The sequence below is a fragment of the Trachemys scripta genome, chromosome 5 (genome assembly GCF_013100865.1).
Source record: "Trachemys scripta elegans isolate TJP31775 chromosome 5, CAS_Tse_1.0, whole genome shotgun sequence".
In the NCBI taxonomy this organism is placed as follows: Eukaryota; Metazoa; Chordata; order Testudines; family Emydidae; genus Trachemys; species Trachemys scripta.
Genome location: NC_048302.1, coordinates 12131844 through 12151231, shown reverse-complemented (window position 1 = coordinate 12151231; position 19388 = coordinate 12131844). Strand labels below are relative to the sequence as shown.

The window sequence follows — 19388 nt, the reverse complement described above, 5'->3', positions numbered from 1 at the left end:
ATAATGTGTTAGTATGTTCTCTAGGGATTCTCCCACTTTTGGGCTGGCCCTCTGAGCCTTTGCAGGAGGGTTGCAATTATTTCCCAAATGCACTTGTCTTTCACAGTTGGAAGAAAACTTTAGGCCCCAGTTCTGCAGCATTACATGCTCTGAAAAGCCTCATTGACTTCAGTGCTGTTTGCAGTGTGTAAATTAAGAACTCCTATTTGACAATTAGCACTGAATGGTTTCCCTAACCTAAGAATGGTAAAGGTTGACAAATGTTTACTTATCGACATTAAATATAATTAAAGTATTTAGCATAGTATGTTGCAGGCTTCCTTTAATTTTGACTGTAACTCTTGATATTTGCTAGTCAGAAGTAGGTTTACAAACACTCACTAGGGAAGTTTCAGCGATCTTATTTACTGGTGAAATTGTATAGTGAAAATCACATTTAATGGAACAGGAGGGCTTTCTGGCATTGTTATAAAATTAGGAATAAATGGGAGTTGAGGGGAGAAGGAAAGGGGGAGAGAAGTGAAAGAAAGAAAGTTAGAAAATCAATACATGAATGAATGGCCTGCACACACAAATGACTGCTGTGATGGCCTGACTTGCTGTAGCTTGGTCTCTGGATAATCCTCAGATGTCAGATTTCCGTAAGGCCAACATGTGACACAAAGCTTGCCTCTCCACAGAGAAGTGTGCTTTACTGGTATTAAGAGGCTGGCTGGCGCCTTGTCTCTCACCGTGCATGAGAATGTGTGTGTCTGTCTGTATGCATTATGTGTGTCTGTTTGTGTAGGTGGTTCTACGGGCAGTGTGTTTTAGAAGAGCTTTTAAGTGAAACCGGATTTCCACAAGCTATCGGCTAGTGTATAGACGCACCAAACTACTATGTGCGTCTCTTTTTTTAAAGAAAAGACTCCGAGCTGGGATTACCTTTCTCACACCTGCCACCACTGATGCCCTCTCAAGGTTAGAGTTTGAGCTACGTGGGACCAGCTTAATACCAAACGCCATTCAAAAGGAGCTGCATGAAGGAACAGCAGACACGGAAAGAAGAGCACCAGCACCCACCCAATAACATGAACAATAGTTTGCAGGTTAACCTGCCCAGGAGTTGGGCTGGTTCAAATAGCTCACTCCAGGAGAAGTCTGAGCACTCTTTTTTTCTTTTCTATTACTACAGAATGGAGGATGAGGCGGTGCTGGACAGAGGGGCTTCCTTCCTTAAGCATGTATGCGACGAAGAAGAAGTGGAAGGTAAGAGATCTATATTTCTTGGGTTAATGTGTGTCTTTAAAATTTAATATTTATATATTGGAGCAAAACAAATTGCCACAGGCAGATTCAGTGAAAAGGGATAGTTCTTTTTCTGAACAATTAAGCTTAAAAATGATTGAAATGGCGGCAGCCAGAATTAGCATAGACCTGACTTTTTACAGCTTAACTCTCACTTTGAAAACGGGACTCTCTTTGTGCTGCTGCTGTTCTTTCTTTATTTCCAAAATAACATTCACATGCCTCCACAGAATAGCCATGAGATGCTGTGTGGTTTTTTTATATACATGCATTTCACAGCACTTACGAATCAATATTGCACCTTGTATGGCATACATTGGCAGGCATCACAAATGGAGGAGACTCTTGCACAAAATGATCCCAGCTGAGTCGGTATTGAGTGCTGGCCTCTGGGTGCCAGACTCCGGGCACTAAGAGGATCATTTTCTGTGGGATTCTTTCGGCTTAGAAGAAATACAGGCCATGACTTTCTGTGAGAAAAGGGACCTGTTTAACTAGGCCAAGAGTTGCTCCATATTTAAAGAAATGAACAAGAGCATCTGAATTTTTTTCTTTTGCATAAACTAAATATATTTATGTAACTCCCTCCAAACTATGAAAATAGTTTTAGAAAATATCTGCAAAATACAGTGATTGGGTCTCTGAATGCAACTATCAAGCTTCCAGCAATTCAAAATAATCATTTCAAAAAATAGCCAGGAAACTGCCAGATATGAGAAGCACAGTGTTTTGTTTCCTCAACTATGTCAGCTGTGCTCCATGGCTATAAAAAACACCCTGTTGGTTTTAACTAGGCCATTTACTATAGGGGTTGGGGTGAGAGGGTCTCCTGTTAGAGGATACTGACCCCACAGGTGTGAAAGCCTTAGCATGGAACGTAAACATGTAATTTTTTCTTTAAATGTTTCTCCATATTTTAAAGCCTAAAATGGTGACAAATCCTGTAACTGCAGGTGGAAACAATGTAAATAAAACCTGCCCTCTAGCCTCCCCCGATAATAAAACACAGTTATAATGGTAAGGAGCAGAGCAGCAAAAGGTCATGCCAACCCCCTCAAGGTGTATTAAAAATAGAAGGGTTTTGAGTGGCTGTTAAGACTCTCTGATTTTCTATCTGACCCTTCTTGCATATTCACCTGGAAAGAATATTAAAGTGTGATCTATCATTAAAGAATCACAGTCCAATTGTTATCACCTTGCTGGGGGCAGGGAGTAAGAGTAGGTGAAAAGAGATGAAGTGTTTATATAATTCCTCAGCACAGGAGACTGGGAACTGTAACTCCAGGTCTGAGCCTTTTGATAGACTCAAACTTTGGGTTGTATAACTAACTCCCTTGTTCTCATTAATGGCAGTGCCTAGGTACTACAATGAAACTTCTTAAACACCCCCAGATAACTAGTTAAGGAAGCTAGCACATGTAAAGTTTTGAGTACTTGCAGTGTAGCAACTGCCATTGTATCGGAATAGGAACAGGTGTGCTAATGTGAAAAGACTTCAAGTTGCCACTTCGCCTCTGCTGTTCTTTGGGGCATGGGTTGTCCTTTTCGTATGTTCTTTGACAGCACCGGGCACATTTTGGGCACTTTGCCATATAAATAATTATTCATATGTGTTGGCCTTTTGTATACGTTGCATTTGCCTAACCAAGAACACACCACACATGCATGTGCCTAATCTACCCGTAACAGTAACACTAATGGGAATTCTATGAGAGCATGTGTCTCTATGGCATGTCCCCAGACTTTGAAGATAATTTAAGATCTGTGTGTGTATCTGGCCATTTCCTGCTGATTGTCATGAAGAAGTTATCATTTCACTTCTGATGTTAATGGGTAAATGCTACCTGCCTACCTCGCTTTAATATCAAAAGGGCATAGGTAATAACTACAATACATTTTTGTTATGAAGAGCTGCTTTGTTGGCGGCTGGCTGATGTCGTATAGAGATTCTCGGAAATATGGCTCAGCGTGTTTTAGTGAGGTTACTTCCCAATTCCATTTCAGAGAATGGGAAAATATAAGCATTATTGCGAGAATGAGGAACAAACGGAGCTCCAGGGTCAAGTTTTTCTAAAAAGAAAAGCAGCCCCATTTATCTACAGCACTGTACATTCTTTTCTTAAAAGGTAGTGACGTATTCCTAAAATTCCACTAAGTCAGGAATCTAGATATGAGAGACATGCAGATTACTGAACTTGTTTTGGAACAAGGGAAAAAGTAAAGCTCCACCTTATCCCTTGTGATAAGATCTTGCCTCTCTAACTCCCCTCAAGCCAGTAGTAGCTCTGACTTCATAGTGGGGCGGAGGATACTTGATTTCAAGTTTGGCAACTCAGTTAAAACTGTAAAGAAGGAGGGGCACTCTGACAGGGTTCAGGTATGTAGGTGACTGTGGCCTGCATTTCCGCAAGTTTCCCCCCACCCTGTATCCATCTACTTTAGGGATACCATGAAGATGGATGCAGTATTGGAACCCGACTAGAACAGAATTCTCTGTTACACTGGAAACTTATGTCTGTAGATCTCATCAATGTTAAGGGGAGTTATCTACATAAACGTCTGTACACATGGATCAGAGAAACATGGGGAACTTAATTAGGGACTTTGCAACAAGAGAAACTTTAATAAAAAAAACTTCACAACCCCTAAAACCATTTGCCATTTTTGCTAAACCTCTTTTTCTTTTGCTTGCCCCTGTTGTGATGTCAGTGTATTTGTGTTATCACACATTTGGGGGAAAAAGTTGTGTAATGTCATAAAATGCTACCCTTAATTTTGCTTCACTCAAAACATCACTCATTTTGCAGTAACAATGGGAGACTGAATTACTGATTTTTTTTAAATATAGTATAAATGAACAAGTGAAATTAAAAAATATAAGCAAGGAAAAATCACCACAGAATGTACTTTGTTAATTTGTTTTGATAACTTAGCTTAGTTTAAATTGCACAATAGAAGAGGAAGCTGCATTTTTGTGTCTTCAAAACCTCCACAGACTTTGATTTTGCTGTTGCAAAATTAGGAGTGATTACTTAAAGTGTAAGCTCTTTGGGGCAGGGACTGTCCTGTTTTGTTTTGTATCTGTACAGCACCTAGCACATTGGGGGTGGGGGAGTGGAGGGCCCAGATATGGACAAAGCCCTCAGTGCTGCCACAATACAAATAGTAAATAGCAGTAGGGATTTGGGTTCCAATTCTGGTTTTTATGTGAACCTTCAAATTTTGAGAGGGTTCAGATAAAAGATTTCTATTTCAGCTCCTCTCTAGTTTTAATTCTCTGTTATGCTTTGTATACTATTAAATATGCTGTAGTACAGCTTGGATAAACTCTCAAGTCCTGATTCAATACAAATGCAGTAGAACCTACCTTAAATGGTCTAATAGGAGGGTCTTTGCATATTACCATCTTTCTAACATTTGATAGCTTGACACTAGTAAATCTACCAGCATGTTTACCATCCATTTTTTTTCAACTTATGGCTAATTTTCTTTATCTGTAGGTGAGATGTCATTCTAGTCTGCTGCAAATGTCTTTTATCCGTCGGCAGGGTAGTTGGCAGACTTCAGTGTTCTCTTAAAATGTGCTGGTGTCTTGTCTGACATCAGTGCTTTCTCACTTCCACTGCTGTGACACTTTAATGTCCTATTTGAAGGGCTCGGATTTAAAAACTTGGGTCAAAATTGGGATGACTGTAAAGTGATTTTATTTAAAATGGTACTTAGCTGAATGTGCATTTTAAAAAGAACTGTCAGGGTTTTTCCTTCTGCCTTTTAAAGAAAGTACACCTTTGGGAAGTGTCATAGAGTTTAGGGCCAGAATGGACTACCAGATCATCTAAACCTCCTGAGTGGCACAGGCTACCCACATGTTAAACATGAAAAGGCAGTGTATAAGTGCTGAGTGGTCTTCCTTTTAAAGGAATATTAAATTCTCCAGTGACAGAGCCTTGTACTACAAATTATTTTACATCAAATCTGAGGAAAGTGTTTTGTAATACCATAATGGCAGTAACATGGCTTTTTTAACCCCCGTTTGAAAGGGAGAAGATAGGAATTGCTGATTTCCTTAATTAAAGGTAAGGAGCAAACACTCAGCCAGCATTAAAAACACTTAATATGGTATTAAATGATCAATTTAAAAACAATCCATCTCTGTGCAAAAGTGACACGAATGAGATGCGCACCTGCTCTCCAACTTGGCGGCTAACCAAACTTGGCTGAAGGCCATGCTAGTTAAATGGTGACAGTCAGACGGTGGCATTGTGCCCCTTGGTCTGCTGGTGTGAGAGAGTGTTCCAATGGAGGGCTTTGGATGTACTGATGGAGGCAAACCAGAGCACCAGGCCTGCCAAGGGAGCTGTCTGCACAGACTCCAGTTTGACAGGCAAATTTGCTGGGACTGTGCAGGCTGATCCCTTTTCAGGATCAAGGCCCATGCTATTTAACTGTACACATAATAATATACATTTACTGTGTGTGGAGCAGGGGTTCTCAACCTTTTTCTTTGAGTCCCCTCCCCACCCAACATGCTATAAAAACTCCATGGCCCACCTGTGCCGCCACAACTGGTTTTCTGCATGTAAAAGCCAGGGCCGGCGTTGCAGGGTAGCAAGGAGGGCAGTTGCCTGAGGCCCCACACCACAATGGGCCCCGCAAAGCTACATTGCTCAGGCTTCGGATTTAGTCCCTGGTGGCATAGCTCAGGGCCCCGGGCTTCAGCCCTGCACAGCGGGACTTTGGCTTTCTGCCTTGGGCCCTAGTGAGTCTAACGCTGGCCCTGCTTGGTGGAGCCCCTGAAACCTGCTTGTGGCCCCCCAGGGGGCACGAGACCCCTGGTGGAGAATCGCTGGTGTATGGGACAGTGCTATGGTCAGCTTACCCAATCAGGTTATGTGTCCGCTGCCTCAGTTTCTCCAGAGAAGTACATGTAGACTCGTGGTTTGTCACATCCCCTTCTTTGGATCTGATTTGCTAAGAAAACATAACAGTTCAAACATAACTGCCAGAACAAATCTACCAGCCCTCTCCCCAGACTCTGAAGTTCCTTCCCCAAACCATTTCATGTCTAAAGCCTCTCCTAGCTGAGACTTGTTCTGCTCCTGCTTGGCTAGTATGGATTCCACTGGCCCTGGGTTCTCCTCTTTCTGTATGAATAGCCGCTCTCTTATAAGTGCTGCACCCCAGCAGTTTTCATGTGACCCCGGTCGTTTGACTCAGCGGCAGGCCAGAACCTGGAAACAGGATGCTGGGACATACATGTGCCCAGGAACTATGAGCACCATTCGCTCAGAGGGATCTCAAGTTGCTCTACAGATTTTACAAACTCTTTCTGTTGGACTCTCTTCCCTCACTGCTGGCATGTGTCTGCCTCTGGGGTGAGACACAGCAACTCTTCATTAGTGCCCAACAACACTACATGACCGCTTAGGACAGAAAGTGAAGAGTATATAAAATTTACCTGTCTCTGCTGTGCTTGATACCCCATCCCTTTCTGAATTCCTTCAGGTTATTTTTAAACAAATAACCTAAAATACATATACAGAAGGTCAGACTAAATGATCACAATGCTCCCTTTCTGGTCTTGGACCCTGAATCTAGGAAAACTTAAAATATGGCAGGGAGGTCCAGTCACAGCTGTGGAATTTCTAATGGAAGATGGAGTTGTGAATTAGTGACTTTTCATTCAGTTTTCTGCCGTCTTGGGCTCACTTTTTATTTTCTTCTCATTAATGATCTAGAAATAAATACCGAGAAGCCACTTAAGCCAATACCTGCTAAAGGGAAAGAGAGACCAGTTAAAACCGATAATCTGTGCAATAAATCAAAACCTATAGAAACGAAGTGAAGTCATTCCTAATTATACCTGATAAATGACAAAACTTATCAAACAAACAAAACAAAAAAGCCTCCTGGGAAGCAAAAGGTAAAAATTAACAGACAATAGACTGACTGAATGGATGAATAAACTCTATTAATTTAATCAGTTCTAATTTCAAACCGGAGTAGAAAAGATCCCAAGAAGGGCAATGAATATGGAATGCTAGAGAGCTTCCATAAGAGGAGAGAATAGTAAGAGCAAAGATAGGTTAGTGTATAAGATAACAAAGGGTATAGAGAGAAGACCCAGTGGGTGCTTCTGTTTAACCATTCCTTATGAAACACGAATGAGAGGGCAGGTAGAGCAAAGACCTAAGGAAAGGGGAGGCTGAGCCTGAGAGATCAAGGTTGGAGGTGGAGAGGAGTGAGAGGAACAGAAGTAGAATTGGCCTAGTGGATCAAGTCAGAATTTAGGACCAGTCCTGGTTTCTTGCTTGACTTTCCCTGTTTGTGTGTTCACTGACCATTGGGAAAGAATCTTATTCTTCATTGGTCTAAGGGAAAGAGAAATAAAATATTCATTGCTTTTCTCTATGGGCCTGTAAGCAGCAAAGCTGGGCTTACTCTGGTGAGTACTGCCAGGGCTGCCTTGTAACTCAGTGGAGCTAATATGGGCTCTTTGTGTTTAGAATTCTCTTACAATTTCTAGGGTATGTATGTTCTCTTCACATGGGTTCGGTGGTATTCCAAGACTTTTTGGACAATATTGTGGGTATAAGAGGCAGTGTAAAGGGACTTTAAAATGAGCATACTTAATATTTATGCTCACTTGAAGGCCTCTTCACCGTGACAGAACAGAGTAAAGTGGCCTGGGTATAAAATGAGAATCAGACTATTTAGGGTACATCTACACTGCAAAAAACAAAACAAAACAAAACAAAAAAAACCCAACAACCCTGTAGCAGTGAGTCTTGGAGTTCAGTTCAACTGACTTGGGCTCACACTACGGGGCTAGAATAGTACTGTATACATTCCTGCTTGGGCTGGAGCCTGGGCAAAGGGGGTTGGTCTCAGAGCCTAGGCTCCAGCCTGAGTGGGCATGTCTACACTACTACTTTTAGCCCCGTAGCACAAGTCCCAGAAGCTCTAGTCAGTTGAACCAGACTCAGACTCTCTGCCATGAGTGTGATGTTTTTGTGCAGCCATCAGCGTGGAGGGTGGACATGGAGATAAATGGGGGCCCTGTATCAAGGAGTCTGATCTTGGAGTACTCCAGAATCTAGGTGCAATTTCCCTTTTAAAAGAAAACTGCGTCCTCAATATAGTTAACCATAATTGCATACCCAGAAGCAGCGTGCCATTAGGATGTACTCGTGATGTACAGTAGTACTGCAGAATTAGGTGCATGATAAGGGCTTTTATGGAGGCACCCAGCATTTGCCAAAATTGGAGGCAGGGTACTGGACTAGGTGGATCCTTGGTCTGTTCTGGTCCATCATTTCTTGTGTCCATCTTTCTGTTAGATCCTTATAGGCATTTTCTGTACCTTTTTTCTTGTTCATCTTGTGTACTTTCCCCAACACTCGTGTCCCTGTGTGTGCTAGCAGCGGCTTTCAGTGATAGTGACTCACATTTCCTTCTCTAAAGCACAGGGTGTGCGTGCCTCCAAATTTAGGTGGCTAGTTTCACTGACAAACACTTCTGTTGCTCAGTCATGCATGCATGCTGCAGCTCTGCTATGATATGCAGGAGGCAGCTTCGCATCTCCCAGTCCTGACCACCTGTGCTTACCTTGTGAGTAGCAGAGTTCTCGTGATGCCCCAGCTGATATGCCAAACACCTGGGCAGGCACTGAAATGACAGCAATTTACTCTAAGTATCATGGGGACACTTTTAGTGCACTACAAACCTTTTTTGAGGCGGTGAGATTGAGGCTTGTTTAGGTTAAACATTATGTATTGATTATGACTCTACAATAATAACCAATGCCCTGGTTTTGTCCATAATCACAGGAATTTAGTGCACCTAAGGGGGAGGAAAGACTATCTCCTCTAGACTTAATGGCATGCAGTTCATCAGCAGTACAAGTCTCGTGTCCTCCAACACAGCTCAGTGCAACACACTTGCAAAATTCAAAGTCCTTCCTGCTCAGACAATTAGAAGAACTAGGGTCAAAATTTTCAAACTTTCACGCCTAAAGAAGGGGCTTAATATATTCCGAAAGGCTGAACGCTAAAAGCTCCCACCTAAGTCAATGGGATCCATAGGGCTCAGCAACTGTGGAAAATCAAGCTGCTTATTTATACCTAATATGGCTCCTATCTGCATAGATGCATTTATAATGCCAAACACAGTTTAATATTGGGTCTGTCTGCCTTGATGATTTCCATACTCAGAAAGAGACAATTCAGGCCAAGGTTTTCAAAAGCAATACGTTATTTTGGATGCCTTGATTTTGGGTGCACCACTTAAGATGCCTTAAGGGAGTCTGATTTTTAAAGGATGTGTGGAAAATCAGGTGTCTCAAAAAACCCAGAGGTACTCAAAATGAGTTTTCATTTCTGGAAACCATGGACTAACACTTTGTATTAGATTTTATAATATATGTAAGCTGCTCTTTCAGAAGTCATCCTCTTCTTTGATTAGGATCCAAGCAGCGTTGACCTGATTAGATCAGCTCATGGCATGGCAGGTTCTGTAGGTTGTCTAACCTCTCACACTTGAAGAGTCAGAAAAGCTGCTTATAGGTTTGTGGGTAAGAGTCTAACGATAGATTATAAAAACCTCAGGTTGAATACCCAAAACATGCTTGTCGTCTTCTATCTTAACAGTGTTGACCAATTTATCATTTGCCAACTATAGGCATTTATCTGTCATGCAGAAACTACACTCAGTTATGTGAGTGTCTGTCCCAGATTCCACTGCACACATTGTCTTTCCTTCCTAGATCAATCCTGCATCTTTTGATCACTTATACCCACTGTTTCATTTAGATGTTCAGGTTTGTGTATGTTCTTTTAAGGTTCCTGATGAAGAATGCACCTTTTATTTTTTAGTTTAAGTTCTTCTCACTTCTTAAATCTTTTTTTTTTTTTTTTTTTTTTTTTTACTTTTAGCGTGCTGCCTCCATACTTGAAAGGAATTGTAGGTGTCAAGGTACAGCACCAAACCACCTCTACAATAAGCTTCAGAAAAGCCATGTTAAATCTTCTTAGGAATTTTTCAGTTTAACCCAAAGGTGATCAATAGGTATTGAGTGAAGGAGGGAAAAATCATGCTTTTGGAATTGAGAGAGCTTGAGATTCAAACCATCTCCTTTATTCTGCACTCATCCTATCCAAGTGCCTTTCAGCGTAAGCTGACTATAGTGTCATTACATGTGAACCTTTAAGGACTGTAGAGATCGTTTTTATATGAAGAGTAAATTGACTTTTGGGAAGACACACAATTTCTGATGTCTCATCAGGTCACTGGAACTTATTTCTCTTATTTACATGTTGTTTTCCTCATCCAGGCCCCCCTGCATGCTGTCATCATTATATTAAACGTCCCATTGTAAGATATAAAAAATAACATGTAGAAGCTTTGGTAGAGTTCAACTATTGAGTAACTGACATGGGGGAAGGTGGTATGCTTCAGGAAATGTCTTAGTTGTTTGAAGAAATGGGGCTTTAGAATAGCAAGTTAGGAGGGTTGAAAAGTACATCTCCCCCCCCCCCCCCAAATCTTTAGATATGTCTGAGCCCATAGAGGAGAATGGGGGCACAGGGCACTCAAACTACAACTCAAATGAGGCACCTTAATGACATGTTTATCAGCCAAAAATTTATTGTTTTTCCGTTGATTTTATTTATTTCTGAAATGTTGAAATTTCCCATGGGAAATTATCTTAATTCTGGCATTCCCTAACTTTTGAGTGCTTGACTTTGCAACCAGAACATTCTTTTACCTTAGCTGGTGGTGGTTTTTTATTTTTATTTATTTATTTTTTAATATAGGTATAGATACATAGTGGTAACGCTGATCACTGGTGCCCTCTTGTATTACTGTATCTACAAGCCTGACAAATCTGTCAGCTTTTCTGCTGAGCCTCTACATCCGCTGCTTCAAACTTCATACACTCTCTAGTTTGCTATAGAGCCTGGGATCCTTCATCTCTTTTACATTTGAAATTTCAAACTGAAAGCACATGAAACTTGCAAAAAGCTCCTAGGCCTGCATAGCCCTTTCTGAGACCATCTTGAAAGTGGTTAATGGAATTTCAGGAGGCTTTGCAGGGGACAGATTGATGCACCGGGTCTGAAGGCAGGTCCAGAGAAGAATAATCTTACAACCAAGTGAAAATGGCATGCTCCCCATACATATTATGCTGTTTCCCATACTGATTTAAATGCAGGCATACTTAGGTATCTGCAAACAATCTTAACTCTTTTCAAGATTAGCAAAGTGCTTTTTACTCACTGAGGGCTAGGTATGCATCACATTAGAATGTTTAAATCCAAACTGGGGTATTAGAGTGCAAAAAAGCATCTGAACAAGCGTCTTAAAACATTAAAAAAATAAAAAAGCCCGTTTTCTTCCTCTGGTTTAAAAAAGGAAAAAAAAAATCACCCTCAGACTGCCATCCAACATGATAGAGTTTGGCTCCCAAGTAATTTGTTGGTGGAAAATGATGATAAACCACTGAAAGTGGGGGCTTACAATGAAGCTCCCTGCTGTAATGCTTGCAGTGACCTTCAAGCTTATCACATCATCATTCTGGATGCTAGGGTGTGCTAACCTGCTGTAGTTGATGTGGTGAGTAGAACTTCATGGAGAATCATGCAGAAAGAATAAAATTCCTCTCTTACTGCTCTATCTTTGCAAAAGTGTTAGCAAAAATTCATTACACTGAAGTAAAGAAATTAGAATGTCTAGATCGAGCCATTGAGAATAGTAGTGCTGCCCAATAATTAACCTAACCAGGAACACATTAATAAATTAACTTGTCCTGGTGTGGTGTCTAGAGGTCCTGTTGTGCTGCATGCAATCTCAGTAGATGAGACCGAGGATGGGAGGGGAAACGAAAGGCACACAGAAATGAAGTGACTTAGCTAAGGTCAAACGGCAAGCCAGTGACAGAACTCATGGAATTCAGGTCTCTGGACTTCCAGTCCATTTCCCTATCCACTGGACACGCTGCCTTCCATATGTAGGAGCAAATGACTGAGGCGTGGCTCCCTGATGAATATTATGGCTCATCAGCTGTGCCAAAGGGTGGAGAGTCCAGAGAATTATAGCACTACAGTAAGGACCAAGTTCTATCTCCAAGATGAACACACAGTTTCGTGGTTTCTGGAGGGGTCGCACCCATGTACTTGAAGATAAAACTTAACCCTGATGTGTTGAGGCACCATATAAAAGCTACCTGGGCATTTGGAAATGTCAGCAAGGGCACAGTGGATAACTTCGATTGATGTGTGGGAATCTAATATGAAAAGAAACAGCAGGTGTAGGGTGGGGACCGTATCCACAACAGAAAGGGCAGTTAGTGACTCTTGACAAGGAAATCTTATTGCCCTGACCAGATGCGAAAGCCAGATATAAGAGGGTGAGGTGCTTCCCACGGCTGCATTAAAGCAACCTCCTTTTTTGAGTCACTTTAATTCTGTGGTCAGCTTGATAATAGAAACACATCATAGTAAGCCTGTAGACTTAATACCTTAATATGCTGCCAGCAGAACTAGACAATCTCTTTAATCCTTTTGATCACATGTGCACAGTGCAGATTTTGGTAACGTGAAACTAAGTTGTGTATGTGCAGGCAAGCATCTGCATTACTTAGCTGCAGTTCCCCATTCTGCAAGGGAGAGAAATGTTTAATGTTCCTTTCCCCCTTCCGCTCCCCCTCCCTGAAGGGAGGTGGCTAAGTAAGAGATTTTCCTGTTCAATGTACTTGAAGGAAGTGGTTGGCATTTGTTTACATTGTTGTGAGTTCTGAGATAAACTTCTAGACTCTCCTCCCAGAGTGCCTGGCAGGAAGAAATTGACACATATTCTCAATGCACTATGTTGAGACATTTCCTACTTGTTGGGATAATTTAGCTTTCCCATGAGAACCATTCAATGCAAATGGTTATGCCTGATAAATTTCACAAGATGCATGTACGGCATGTTAGCATGCTGCAACTTAAGAGGCTAGGAAGAATGAAAATGGCTGCTTTAGTTCTCCTGCTGGCCTAGGTATTACCCAGCAGTCAGTAGGGTTTTTCTTCGACACCTGTGTCAGTCCAGATAAAGGTTTCTTCAAGAGCACAGGGTGATGAAAGTAGGGGTGCTGCGGGTGTGGCAGCATCCCCTGGCTCAAAGGGGTTTCCATCATATACAGGGTTTACAATTTTCTTCCTAAGGATCTGATTAGGTTTAGAAACTTCTAATAGATCAGAGTTGTGTATTGATTTAAAGTATTATAGGTGGCGTGTGTGTTGATGCCGATCATTGAAGGTTGCCTTCACGTTTCCATTCTGAAGAGCCTTTTGCAGTTGCTTACCACTTTCTCAAACTTTTTCCTGTTGGGGCTGAAATTTTTGAAGATGGATTTTCTGTCCAGTGGTGATCTTGTGTGTGATTTTGAGCAAAAATGGGTCAACTGGTTTTGACTGTGAAGAGAGTAGATGGTGGCTGCTGATGGTGAGGGGCAGATGGTGCTGCTTTTTTTTTTTTTTTTTAATTTTATTTATTTATTTTTTTAACAGCTCTAGCACCTTAGCAATTTGCGGTAGAAATTTGAGATTTGTTTGCGTTTCAGTGGTGAAAACCCATTCTATTTTACTGCTTTGTAATGGTTTGTTTAAAAATAGACACTGTCCGTGCAGGCTGAGTTCTCTCCCTGCCTCTGACAATAACTGTTGATCTCCCGCCATTGCATTTGTACTGAACCTTCGTGTAGATAAGCAGTTTGAGTGGGTTCCTCAATGTCTGAAGGTGTGCATTGCCTGAGTTCCAGGTGTTGGTCATCAAGAATTTCACATGGTGCCATGTGTTCTGGGATGTTCCAGCCCATATGGGCCTGGGAATCGGCTGAAGTGGCTTAAGTTAGTTATGCAGATGGAGCTAGGTATTCCCATTTCTATAGCAGAATGGCCAGTTTTTTAATGCATTCACAGCTTACCAGTCACATCAGTCCTGCTCATGAATGAGATTGAAACCTCATCCACAGCAGAAGGGATCACATGAGACCCATGTTGTGTGTGGCTGTGAAGTGCAGATGGATTTATTCATGTTACAGCTTGGTTGCAAACTTGATAAAACCTTCTAGTGCTGAGAGTCCTAAAGTTTTGTCCACACTAAGGCCTTGGCTACACTCGCCGATTCACCGAGGCAACGCTGTGAAGCGCGAGTGTAGTCGCGCCGCCAGCGCTGCGAGAGCTCTCTTGCAGCGCTGCAAGTACTCCACCCCTCCGAGGGGATTAGCTTGCAGCGCTGTGAGCGAGCGTGCAGCGCTGCAGGCGCTGGTTACACTGGCGCTTTACAGCGCTACACTTGCTGCACTCGGAGTGCGTGTGTGTGTGTGTGTTTTTTCACACCCCTGAGCGCAGCAAGTGCAGCACTGTGAATTGCCAGTGTAGCCAAGGCCTAATGCTGAAGCTGTGTTAGGCCATGTCTACACAGGGGCACTCAGGAAGATAAAAGGGCAAGTTAACTAGAGGTGTGAAGTTAACATGAATTAGTTAAAGTGCATTAACCCATTGTGTGGACGTTCTCAATTCAGAAGTAAAGTGGCCTTAGTTCACTGTAGTTTAATTTTCCTTGAAGAATTTCTCTTTCCCCAACAGAGATCCCAGCTGAACTACATAGGCTGCTGGGGTGAGGATTCTGGCCAAAATGCACACAAGTTGGATTTTCAAAGTTTGGGTTCCCACAGCAATTGCACCTCTGCTCACTTTTGCATAATCAGTAATTTTTTTTTCTTGCTGTATATGTGGGTTAACTGCCAAGATTTAAATGAATAAATATATGCAAGGCAACTGAGATAGATGATTGGCTATGGGAAACAATAACTATGAATTTCTGAGCTTAAGGGAAAAGAACTGATCGAACTTTCAGATAAATACACTTGTTCTCACATGTGAATAGGATCACCTCTTCAGATAAACATGCTTCAGTCAATGGTCAAACAAGTGTGTTTATCTGGAGCTCTGCAATGGTACGTTGTAAAATGAGTGGATAAACCAAAGTTGTTCAAACATATCAAAGGCACTTGTCTTTATCAGGGACTGAATCCATGGCGGGTGTGTCTGAAGTTTTTAAAAATAAGATGGTTGAGTTATCAGAGTACACAAGAAATGTCTGAATAATTTCCTAAAGTGTAAAGAATCTCTTTATTCTAGGCTGGTGTTGGAGGGGCAAGGAACTTGGAAAATAAAGAATCAAGAACTTTTTATCCAACTCAAAAAACAGACAAGTAGAATTTTATCCCATTGCTTAAAAAAAAAAAAAAGGGGGGGGGGGGCAGTGGGAGTGAACATCTTTATATTTGGGAACAAGCATAAGCAATTTTAGGCCAAATTGTAATTTGTTTTTTAAAAATTTGGAAAGTGTCAGATACTGAACAGCGTAAAAGAGAAGCCTCTTCCTCAGCCATAACACTGCTTCTCTGATGCAATAATACATATGTATCTTAGTGCTTCCCCCCCCCCCCTCCAGATTTGGGCTATTACTTGGCATATTGGACACTGGTCCAGATATTCAACTGGTGTAAATCATCATAGGTTGATTGACATCAGGCTGTGTTGGTTTGCACCAGATGAGTGTCTGGCCCAAAAAGAGTATTTGTGTAAAAAAACAAACAAACAAAAAAACAAGTAGGTTCATGGGGAGAGTTCTTGAAGAGTGAGACTGCAGAAATACTTTTTTTTTTTTTTTAAAGAAAAATAGCCACAAATATTGAATAGCCAGCAGTGACTCTACACTTGCATGTACTGTCAGTTGTGATTTTTTTTTTTAAAAACTACTTGACCATAAAAGAAATAACTAACAAACCAAAACCCACAACTAAAGGGGATTCAAAAGGTGCTAATTAATGTTTGAGTAAAACAGCAAGTTGACCCCCTGTTTAGGGATACTCCTACAATGAAATGTGATATAAACTAGACTTCTTGGTATTTCTGCCAATTGCACGTGATGAAAATTAATGCTCCTATTGTTCCATAGGCCATCACACTGTCTACATCGGGGTCCACGTGCCTAAGAGCTATAGGAGAAGGAGACGCCACAGAAGAAGACCTGGGCTAAAGGAGAAGAAGGAAAGAGAAAAAATCTCTGAGTACTACTCCGACAAATCAGATGTAGAAAATGCGGATGAGACGAGCAGCGGCATCCTTAAACCACTCAGTGAGTACCGTCGCTTTCTGGCATTCCTTGTGATACTCTATTGATGTGCAGTGCTCTTGTCCTGAGCATTTAGAAAGAAACTGGATCCCTGAAAGAACATCACCAGCATGTGTTGCGGGGTCAGCATGTGTTTTATCAGTTGCCAGGGAATTGTTGTTTGGAAGAGACACCACCCAGGCACTCCAGGTGAGCACTTCATCTTTGTTCACCGTGAGGTGTCATTGTTGAGTTAGACGTTGTCAGTGCAAATTGTCAAAACCAAGCTGATGCGGTGTGTGAGGAGACAGCAAGCAATTTGAAATCTAATTACCCATTCTGACTGATCCATTGCCACCCCTCCTCCTGCACACAGCATATGCACAGTCTCCCAGGGTAGAAGGATAGTCACTTGCCCAGGGGTGTCAGCTAGAAATAGAGCTAGCAGTGGGATAACAGAAGAACCAAGCCCCCTGTCAGAGGCCGTAAGAAATGTTTTGACTTGGAATTGCAGAATTCTATACAATGGTGCGTGCATGCCTGCCTGCTTTAGTTGGAGGGAAGCAGCTGATAAACAGCAGCTAATTACTATTTATTGAATTGACTTAAGAATAAGAGTTTTTTATAAACAAAAGTTGGAATGGAAATGTAACCTTAGTCGTATGAATCAGTTGTATACTGATAGATTGGGCCTCTGATTTGGGATATTCAGCTGGGGCTGGGAGTGTTAGAGATGAGACACCTGAATTGTCAAGTGGAGTACCTTCTCTCAAGTGTCTTTCTAGGGGACAGTCAGTGAAGCCTGATTCCCAGCCCCTTTAGCCATCTGCTCAACTGGCTGTAGGTTCATTATTCTGAAAAGTGGTTGCTTAAATAAGAGGCTGGGGCATTAGAGAACAGGAAGAGAGAGACTGTGATCAACTGTTGAAAATGGTGTCACACTGTAGAAGTTTGGTGATATGGGAAGAATATAAGGTGATAGTCTGCACTATATCTGCCTGCTTTCTTCACCCTGCCTTCCCAACCTCTCCTGTCTCCAAAGCATTCCTAAATAGATTTAACCCCATCAGTCCTAGTACAAAAACCTTTTGGCTACTATTTTGCCCTTGACCCCTTCTATGATTTAAAAACTGGCCATTTATTTCTACTTTGTTTTCTGTCTGACTGTTCCTGAGCCATGATAACTTTGACTCTCAGACTATGACTACTTTAGTAGTCTCTTGTGCAGGACTTTGTCAGAGGCCTTTTGAAAATCTAAGTAGCTGGTTCTCTGTTACCTGCTATTCGACTATGGCACCAATTTTCAGAGCAGACCAGTTGCTCTCCGCAGTAGCTGGGGGAGGCAGCTGAAATGAACCCTAGCGATAGGAATCCTCCACGATCAGATTCTCAGACCCACAGTATTCCATTCTGTTAAATGGTCGCAGGATAATATCCCCCCGCTCCTTTTGTGTAAGAAGCGTTCAACATAAGTTATGGCCTTTAGGTAAGGATCAGTTGCAGTAGATGACTGAGAATATTAGAATTAAAGAGCTTAGGGATTTTGAATAGTAATTTTATGGAGGTAAATTAAGAAAGCTGACATGAAGTCTTTCATTTTTAAAAAAAAAAAGACAGTTGTCAGAGAGCAGGTGTCGTAAGAGGCTGAAGTAGATATTGGATCACAATCACACAGTAAGAGTAGGACAGAGTGGAGAGTTTTGATATGGATCACTGGAACAAAGGGGCGCTACAGGTGGGTAGGTTGGGGTCTGAGAAGCAAGAAACTGGGAAATATAGAGCATCAGTGTTTCCTCTGAATGAGAGGAATGTTGGAAATAAGACAGTGGAAAGGAGGTATCTCTAAAAATTGCTAGAGTGCAGAGAGTGGGAATTAGTATACCAGGTCTGATTTTTCATTTACAGTAACCCATCTTTACACTGCCAAATATATACAAAGGAGTGCCCTAGTATAGAAGAGAATCAGGCTGTGGACTGGCTTGCTCGATGCTTGTATGAAGCGAAATGTCATCAGAAGAGGAAAGAAAGGTGTTATGCACCAAGGTGAAAATGAAGTTACAAATCCACCATGCAATTTGACACAGTTGAGCATAATAGTCAGTCTCTCTCTCTCTCTCTCTCTCTCTCTCTTAAAGAGGCCCAAGAATAGAATACCAGGGGGTGATGCAGTTCACGGGATTAAGGGGCATCGGGACAGCAATACGGATGACACTTGCATAACACTGATTTGGATTGAGGCTGACTCTAACCAACTGTTATCCTTCACTGTAATACTAAAAATTTATTGTATTCACACAATTTGGAACAGGTTGAGTGACTCAGACCTGGTGAATGTAGTGTAGCAAATATTGGGTTCATGGAGAAGATGGTCTGTGTGTATATGTAATGAGAGAATAAAATAAAAACTTTTTTCAGAAGCATTGTGGTCAGTGCTCATGTATAATTTGATTGGGTCATATTTGAGATGTGGTGCATTGGAGACTGAACTGAAGGATAAGTGAATCTTGTGTTGTGAGAAGATTTATTTTCAGTGGAAACATTTAAAAATCACACTTTAAAATTAAAGAAACTCCAAAAAATTCTTAACCTCATCTACTTGTAATAAAAGTATTTTTTTTTTAAAATCTGTTTTTACTGCTTGCATTTCTCTAGTTTAGCCAATAAAATTGAATTGTCAGTGCAACTTACGTAGGTAGTTAGTTTGTAGTCTGTTTCATGTTCAGGTTTCCAGGCACTAGCACAGTACTGCTTGAGTTTTAGTAACTATTCGTTAAAATCGTTTCTAAGAATTAATGGAAATATTTCATAGAATAATGTCTGGAAGCGACCTCGAGAGGTCATCTAGTCCAGTCTCCTGCAGACCTAACAGTGTCTCTTTTAATACCTGCCCATCAGCGACAGGAAATTATCAAATTCAGCCTTAAATATCCCCACTA

The 19388-nt window shown here is 41.5% G+C and overlaps 1 protein-coding gene across 6 annotated transcripts in view; it reads left to right on the top strand.

Annotated features, from left to right (window-relative positions):
• Positions 1-19388, top strand: part of SLC4A4 (solute carrier family 4 member 4) — a 250479-nt gene that overhangs the window by 26459 nt on the left and 204632 nt on the right. For all 6 annotated transcript variants that reach the window (XM_034771668.1, XM_034771667.1, XM_034771665.1 and 3 more), the window contains exons 2-3: positions 1175-1248; positions 16297-16476. In XM_034771668.1, coding sequence (XP_034627559.1) covers positions 1176-1248; positions 16297-16476 — 253 coding nt within the window. In that variant the 5' untranslated portion in view covers position 1175. The remainder of the gene's footprint in view (positions 1-1174; positions 1249-16296; positions 16477-19388) is intronic.